This window comes from Hyla sarda, chromosome 2 (assembly GCF_029499605.1).
Source record: "Hyla sarda isolate aHylSar1 chromosome 2, aHylSar1.hap1, whole genome shotgun sequence".
Classification (NCBI taxonomy): domain Eukaryota; kingdom Metazoa; phylum Chordata; class Amphibia; order Anura; family Hylidae; genus Hyla; species Hyla sarda.
The window spans coordinates 276,211,514-276,220,225 of record NC_079190.1 but is presented as its reverse complement, the minus strand read 5'-3'; the positions used below and the strand labels follow the sequence as shown (position 1 = coordinate 276,220,225).

The window sequence follows — 8,712 nt, the reverse complement described above, 5'->3', positions numbered from 1 at the left end:
ACTATGCTTCCTAATGTAGGGAATCTATGCTACCTAATGTGGGGAAACTATGCTACCTAATGTGAGGAAACTATGCTACCTAATGTGAGGAAACTATGCTACCTAATGTGGGGAATCTATGCTACCTAATGTTGGGAATCTATGCTACCTAATGTGGGGGGCTTGAATGAGCTGCGGCATATGGGAGGCCTTAATAAATAATTAGAAACTTATACAGCAAGTGACATATGGGGGTCCACCTGAGTAAATGACACATGGAGGGGGGGTGCTGAACAATTGATGTTTTGGGGGGGGGGGGGGGGCACAGGCACATGCTTTTCACAAGGGCCCTCTGCTGTCTGTGTCCACCCCTGGGTAGAGAATAAGGGGTAAAGTGGAACATAGAACAAATGCAGTTATTTTTTTCTGAATTTTTTTTAATGAAGTAAACGAGATAAAGGTAGGCAATGACTTTTCCTCAGTCTGAAGCGCGGTCCTCATCGGCAGGAAGCAGTGAGGAGGAGGAGGATGACGGAGGTTCTGATTCCATCTCTGCTTCTTTTTCGTCCCTCTCTATATATAGGGCCGTGGCCATGAAGAAGGCCCCTCCGATGACTGCCATTATGGTGCAGGTCATGAGGGCATACTCCAGGCTGCGGTATTTCAGAAGAGGGGATTTGGCATATCCTCGTTCGTAGGTGTCAGATATCAGGCCGATGAGGTACGGGCTGCCGGCGTCACCTAGTAGGTGATAGATTGTCATCTGCACGGCCAGGGCTGAAGATCTCCTCCACGGAGTTACTACTTTTAGTATAATGTCAGATATGAGGGTGAAATTTACTGACAGAAGCGTCTCTCCGATGAAGATGAAGATGTTGGTGGCAACAAGGCTGATGTTGCCAAAAGTCAATGCCAACAGAAGAAAAGGGGCGGAGAGCATCATCGCGCATCCACACACAAGCGGGTCCGCCCGTGGGTTGGATTTGCGATATCTTTTACTTATCTCCGTCCCTGCTACAACTCCCAGAATGCCGGAAACGACTGTAACCACACCAAATATTAGGATGTCGTGATAGTCACACGGTTCAGCACGGCAAGGGTCCTTCTCTTGTAGGAGTGTTCGTGCGTGGGTCAGGTATGACGGACCCCATACACCTATGGCTCCCACTATGAAGGATACAGCCGTCGATCCCATGGTGGTTAACATGAAGCTTCGATTTTTAAATAGTTTTTTCAGATCTGTTGCCCATTTGGCAAACTTCTGGGATTTGTTGTTCTTCTTCCCGTTTGTAGTCGTTCTTGGAAGCTCCTTTGTGACCAAAATCATCAAAGCCACAGCTATGAGGCCCAGGCCAGGGGTGACCCGAAATGCCCAGTGCCAATCGCCCCTTGCTGCATCAGTCACTTTGGGCCCGATGATGTATCCTAGTCCGCAGCCTACAGGTATGACGGAGTAAAACACGTTCAGCATGCGGGTCCGCTGGTCACTTGTAAAAAGGTCTGCAATGATGGAGGGGGCGATGGTGCAGAAAGTTGCCTCTCCGGCTCCAACCAGTCCACTCGTCAGCAGGAAGAGCAGGAAGTACCCGTCAGGGATGAATGACAGGGTAAGTGTCATGCTCAGCCAAACGATGACACCTGCGCAAACAGTATATTTCTTATTACAGTGGTCGCCCAAATATCCGGCAATTGGTGCGACCAGCACGTAGCTTCCAATGAACAATGTATTCAATAAGCCGGACAGACTAGCATTGGTGTCATATGCTTTCTGTATATAAGGCAGCACCCCCGCCACGCTGGAGCGATTTGCATAGATGAGCAAATTAACAAAGGCGAGGATCACTACGGTGATGATGGAACGTGCGGCGGACATCACGCTTAGAGATGGCAGGTTCTGCCTCTCAGGGATATCGCCCTTTTCTACATCCATATCACTATGGTCCTCCATTGCTTCTTCCTCCTCCTTCAGCAATGGGTCTTGTGGAGAGGCCATGGTCACAGGTCAGAGCCTGAAAACACTAGAGAGAGAGAGATAAGTGAACACATTAGACAACATGTCATCATTCCTGTCATTATACAATAGATCCTTCATACAGAGCAGAAATGTCCAGCACAGAACCACAAGATAACACTAAGACCATCGCAGCCTCAGAAGAAGACGCTTCTCTATAAGTGTTTTATATGGAGACGTCTTCCCTGAGGTTACCAATGTCTGATAACCCTGAACCTGTCCGGTCCTAGTAATATCTGATAACCCTGAACCTGTCCGGTCCTAGTAATATCTGATAACCCTGAACCTGTCCGGTCCTAGTAATATCTGATAACCCTGAACCTGTCCGGTCCTAGTAATATCTGATAACCCTAAACCTGTCCGGTTCTAGTAATATCTGATAACCCTGAACCTGTCCAGTCCTAGTAATATCTGATAACCCTGAACCTGTCCGGTCCTAGTAATATCTGATAACCCTGAACCTGTCCGGTCCTAGTAATATCTGATAACCCTGAACCTGTCTGGTCCTAGTAATATCTGATAACCCTGAACCTGTCCGGTCCTAGTAATATCTGACAACCCTGATTCTGTCCGGTCCTAGTAATATCTGATAACCCTGAACCTGTCCGGTCCTAGTAATATCTGATAACCCTGAACCTGTCCGGTCCTAGTAATATCTGATAACCCTGAACCTGTCCGGTCCTAGTAATATCTGATAACCCTGAACCTGTCCGGTCCTAGTAATATCTGACCACCCTGATTCTGTCCGGTCCTAGTAATATCTGATAACCCTGAACCTGTCCGGTCCTAGTAATATCTGATAACCCTGAACCTGTACGGTCCTAGTAATATCTGATAACCCTGAACCTGTCCGGTCCTAGTAATATCTGATAACCCTGAACCTGTCCGGTCCTAGTAATATCTGATAAACCTGAACCTCTCCGGTCATAGTAATATCTGATAACCCTGAATCTGTCCCAGTAATGGTGGATTATAAGGGTTTGGCTGTATGGTCACTGGGCCATGTGAACTTCATACTGTAGATACAATTGGGCTATCCCGCTATATACATTTACTAATAATGAACCTACCCCACCTCATTGGGATCTATCCGTCCCCTATATGACTTTCTGCCACTAGTTGATATGAAAATTTTCCCTTTCGGAGTACCCGGAGTATTTCTATTGTTAGCACACACAGAATTCTATTATATACTATTATATTTCTGCCCTAATCTTTCTGTTATTCTTTTACTACACCACCAAATCTTTCTCATAGACTTATATCTTTTAGAAGTTCATGAATTAGGACTCTTTTTCTTGGGGGCTTTTTTGGGCATAATTGCATTTTAGCAGTTTTGCAAGAAAAAGCTCTGGTCATGATACTATCTGTGCGTTTTATTATGTTTAATGCCTAAGCCAAGTATTGTCACAATGCTATGAGAAATATAACTTTTGTTATTTCTTTTGGAAATTAATGTCTTGTTTTTTTTTTTGCTAAAAAAAAGCAACAACAAAAAAAAAAAAAACTGTCAAACAAAAAGCCCTTTGTATGTATGAATAGAAGAGGCTGAGACTTACCTTGTGGTTCTCTCTTCAGACAAGGAACGGTCAAAATCTTGAATTCTCTATCGCAAATAGAAACTCTCTAAGAAACACTTTGCACCACAGGTTGTGAATACAAAACACACTGAAGAGACTGCAGCCGGCGCGCACCTCCTTGTACAGCTTACGGTGACATCATCACAAGCATGTGTGACATCACAGGGTTCTAAATCATCTTCAGGTATGTGTATATCTGTATAGTAAATGTGAGTAGCCGTATTAGTCCAGTGATGCAGATTGTAATACCTTTTTTATTGGACTAACAGAATTTTGTAGAGACAAACTTTCGGGATTCCTCCCTGATAATTTATAAAGTCCTTTGATCATTAGTCCTTGTCTATTGGACTTGATAAAGGGAGGAATCCTGAAAGCTTGTCTCTACAAAATTCTGTTAGTCCAATAAAAAAGGTATTACAAGAGACTGCAACATATTTTTGGATTTGTGTGTATATATATATATATATATATATATATATATATATTCTAGTTCCAAGCGTGAGTAGGTACCTCCAGCTAGGGTCCGTGTCCAGGATCCTGCCTACGTAGTTCCAAGGAAAATGCTGTGGCACTCAAGGTATGGTGAAAAAATGAAAACTATTTATTCATCCCAAATGTGCAAAGAGAGACGTTTCAATGGTCTCACACATCAAGCCACTTGATAATGATGGTGTGAGACCATTGAAACGTTGCTCTTTGCACGTTTGGGATGAATAAATAGTTTTCATTTTTTCACCATACCTTGAGTGCCACAGCATTTTCCTTGGAACTACGTATGCAGGATCCTGGACACGGACCCTAGCTGGAGGCACCTACTCACGCTTTAGGAGTGCTGCTTTCTTCTTTGACACATATATATATATTTATACATATATATATATATATATATATATATATATATTCATATACACCTAGAAATACATCAAGTACATAAAAACATCTTTTAGAAAAATATTTCTCCAGGCCTGCCGAGTATATCCCCGTACTTCACAGTGTCTTCTTAGTTTATATATTTTTATCTTTTGACCTTTTAACCCCACTAGGACCAAGGGCATTTTGGGACTTAAAGGGGTATTCCAGGCCAAAACTTTTTTTCATATATCAACTGGCTCCAGAAAGTTAAACAGATTTGTAAATTACTTCTATTAAAAAATCTTAATCCTTTCAGTACTTATGACCTTCTGAAGTTAAGGTTGTTTTTTTCTGTCTATGTCCTCTCTGATGACACCTGTCTCGGGAAACGCCCAGTTTAGAAGCAAATCCCCATAGAAAACCTCTTCTAAACTGGGCGTTTCCCGAGACAGGTGTCATCAGAGAGCACTTAGACAGAAAATAACAACCTTAACTTCAGAAGCTCATAGGTACTGAAAGGGTTAAGATTTTTTAATAGAAGTAATTTACAAAACTGTTTAACTTTCTGGAGCCAGTTGATATATATAAAAAAGTTTTTGCCTGGAATACCCCTTTAAGATTGAACCGATTATTATTGATATATGTCATGAATGCATCAACGGTCAGATGGTCGTACGACCAAATGATGATCACATCGTCTACATACCTCCCATAGCATGCGAGGCATGTGGAAAATGGATTGGTGTCAGAAAAAATTAACTGCTCCTCCCACCAAAAAACAAAAAGCTTAGCCTCAGCTGGTGATGACTTTGCTCCCATTGAAGCACCCGTGCGCTGCAAATAAAAATTGTTACCAAACATAAAAAAATTGTGTTTTAACACAAAATCTATCACCTCAATAATGTAATGTCTCAAATCCACAGAATATTTAGAAAATCTCATCAGTATATCCGAGATAGCTGATAATGCCAGGTTTTGCGGAATACTGGAATAGAGCGATTCAATGTCGCAAGTAAGCCACGATAGAGAATTGCTCCATGTGAATTTAGTTCTTCTGACCAGGAGTTTACTGAAAATTCAGATTGTTCAGATACCACGGACACTAGCGGGGACTCAGAACCGCAATATGTGAACACTCACAAGAATCGCAATGCGAGAAGACAGTCAAAAAACGAGGAAGGCGCGGTGGCAGAACACATAGGAAGAAGAGCTTCGGAGCGTAACAAGGACAAACGGAAAAAGTAATAAAAGAGGATTTTCAAGTCATTAACATTTCTGCACAAATCATTACAGATGAAGAAACCTCGGTCCTGTGGAAAGGACTGGGTTTCTCTCCTACACATCATTTTGATGTTTATCGGACAATTTTGGATATAAATACATTTGTGAGAACTTTAACAGTTAAGAAACATTTTTTTGTGGAAAATGCTGATGAACCATCGGACCCACCTCAACTTTCTATAAACCCTGATTTACCACTAATGCATACGTTAGCAGAACAAATTGCTTTTAGAGATCTCTGTCTCCTTGAAAATAGTGGGATATCAATTTGTGATGAAGTGAATACTGCACATACCTTCTCCACTAAAAACCAAAATTTTTACCCTATACAGACCAGACCAGCAATTTTTGATTGGTTCCAGGACCTTATCATGAAAGATTTGGTTAATCTAAAATCAAAAGTAATGTCCTAATTTGAATAAAAAGGAGGCTGCTGCCATAAAGAAATTAAAGAAAAACAAAAATTTGACGATCCGATCCGCCGATAAAGGCGGCTTGGTAGTATGTATGGACACGGGACTGTATATCAATTTAAATGAAAATCTACTATCTGATGATAAAACTTACCTTAAACTTTGTGGGGATCCTACTAAACCTTTTAAAAAAGAACTGTTGACTCTGTTGGAAGAGGGGAAAGCCAGATCTATTTTGACCCAAAAAGAAGTGGATTATATTTTCGTGCCTGCTCCAATTATTCCTATCTTCCACTCGCTACCCAAGCTGCATAAGGACCGATTCCCGCCGCCGATGCGTCCGATCGTGGCGGGGATCGGATCCCTTAACGAGCACCTATGCGAGTGGTTGGACTCAGTACTGCAACCTCTGGTTATGCAATGCCCAAGTTATATCAAGGACACTAAGCACTTGCTAAAAATCATGGATGAATTAACATGGAGCGATTCTCTGTCGTGGCTTACTTGCGACATTGAATCGCTCTATACCAGTATTCCGAAAAACCTGGCATTATCAGCTATCTCGGATATACTGATGAGATTTTCTAAATATTCTGTGGATTTGAGACATTACATTATTGAGGTGGTAGATTTTGTGTTAAAACACAATTATTTTATGTTTGGTAACAATTTTTTTTTGCAGCGCACGGGTGCTTCAATGGGAGCAAAGTCATCACCAGCTCGGGCTAAGCTTTTTGTTTTTTGGTGGGAGGAGCAGTTTTTCCGACACCAATCCATTTTCCACATGCCTTGCATGGTATTGGAGGTATGTAGACGATGTGTTCATCATTTGGTCGTCTGACCATCTGACCGTTGATGGATTCATGACATATATCAATAATAATCGGTTCAATCTTACGTTTACCCACACATGGTGTAAAAGTGAAACCCCCTTTTTGGATGTCATATTACGTGGCAACCCTGATACAAATAAAATTGAGGTTGATCCTTACAGAAAAAAGATATCAGGCAATACCATCCGAAGGGCGAATTCATGCCATTCCAAACAAACAGTAGGAGCCATACCAGTAGGTGAACTTATACGAATTAAGCGGAACAGTTCTTCAACCGAGGTGTACCGCAGGGAAGCTGATGCAGCATGCACACGCCTGGCGGCTCGAGGTTACCCTGGATGGCTCTTGAAAAAAGCTCGGTCGAGAGTGGATCCTATGGATCGAAAATCCCTTTTTACAAGTAAGCAACCAACTGAATCAGAAGATTGTCCTACATTTGTCACCACGTACAGTCCAGAATTTAATGACATCAAACGCATTGTAATTAAACACTTACCTTTTCTATCAACAGATCCCACGGTAGGGGAGATTATAAAGTCAGGTGTGAGATTTGCAGCGAGGCGGGCACCTACTCTATCCAATCTCCTTGTTCCCAGTATGGTGGACACGGCTAGTGTTACCACCCAGTGGATTAGCACCAAGGGCTTCCACAAGTGCGGTAAATCGCGGTGTGTGGTATGTCCCTTTGCCGAAAAATGCCAGAAAATAGAAGGTACTGTGGATGGCAAATGCCATGTCATTCACAACTTTATAAACTGTGATAGCACTTTTGTTGTATATAAAATCATGTGCACACAATGGGGGAGATTTATCAAAGTATTTAGACTGGTTTTTCCTGTTTAAATTTGTCGCACAGAAAGTCTCAGTCTAAATCTGTGCGACTTTTCTGCGACTTTTGCTCTAGAGGATTTTTAGAACATGATGCATTCTAGTCTATTTTAGACTGAAATGCATTGAAAAATGCATTGGTGCTGAATTTATCAAAAGCGACTTTTCAGCGACAAGTCGCATAGGCTGAAAGTACGCCGAAATGTCAGACCATGTTGGAGCAGGTTTAAATATAGACTAAAGCATAGATCATGCAGTCTGTGCACAGAATTTATCAAGAGCTGTGCGCCATTTGATAAATTAGGTGCACAATAGACCAGACTAACCCTCTGTAGTTTGGTCTATATTGATGCGGGACATAGACAACTTTGATAAATCACTTAACATATGTGGGTTCCACCAAAAGGTCCCTTAAAAAACGCATGCAAGAGCACATTAGACATGCTGCTGGCCCTTTAAGCTCGAACATTTCTAACATATCTAAACATTTTCTAATATGTCATAATTCAGACACCACTTCCCTCAGGTTCTCAGGCATTGAGAAGGTGAAGCTAAATAAAAGGAGAGGTGACCATATTCGATCCCTCCACAATAGGGAAATCATGTGGATTTATCTTTTGAATTGCATTCAACCCCATGGTCTAAATAGCAAAACAGATTTAATATTACATTACTGATATGTCTCCGAATAATTTATCTGTGTTTGGTCCCATGTTTTGGTTTTAATCACGCGCACATGTGATGTGGACCTGTCCCTCCCCTTCCTGTGTGAATGGGGAATAAGCCCTGGAGTATATAAGGGTGCCTCATTTGAGGATCTACAGGCTATGAGTAAGGATCGATAGATCAGAAACGCGTCAGCCATGCTTGGGACCCCCCTCTGTTTGTGCAATATTTCATATTTTTGATATGTTCTCGGTTTGTCTGCCACCGTG

The 8,712-nt window shown here is 41.9% G+C and overlaps 1 protein-coding gene across 1 annotated transcript; it reads right to left on the bottom strand.

Annotated features, from left to right (window-relative positions):
* Positions 1 to 428: 428 nt before the first annotated feature.
* Positions 429 to 3,701, bottom strand: LOC130356117 (protein spinster homolog 1-like). Its single transcript, XM_056557178.1, has 2 exons — positions 3,550 to 3,701; positions 429 to 1,997 (listed from the first exon to the last, which is right to left on the bottom strand). The coding sequence occupies exon 2, from the start codon at positions 1,970 to 1,972 to the stop codon at positions 458 to 460; it is 1,515 nt and encodes a 504-aa protein (XP_056413153.1). The 5' UTR covers positions 1,973 to 1,997; positions 3,550 to 3,701; the 3' UTR covers positions 429 to 457.
* Positions 3,702 to 8,712: the final 5,011 nt, after the last annotated feature.

What these genes read in the sequence shown, in the direction of transcription:
- LOC130356117 (XM_056557178.1), bottom strand. Translation starts at nt 1,972, where the DNA reads ATGGCCTCTCCACAAGACCCATTGCTGAAGGAGGAGGAAGAAGCAATG.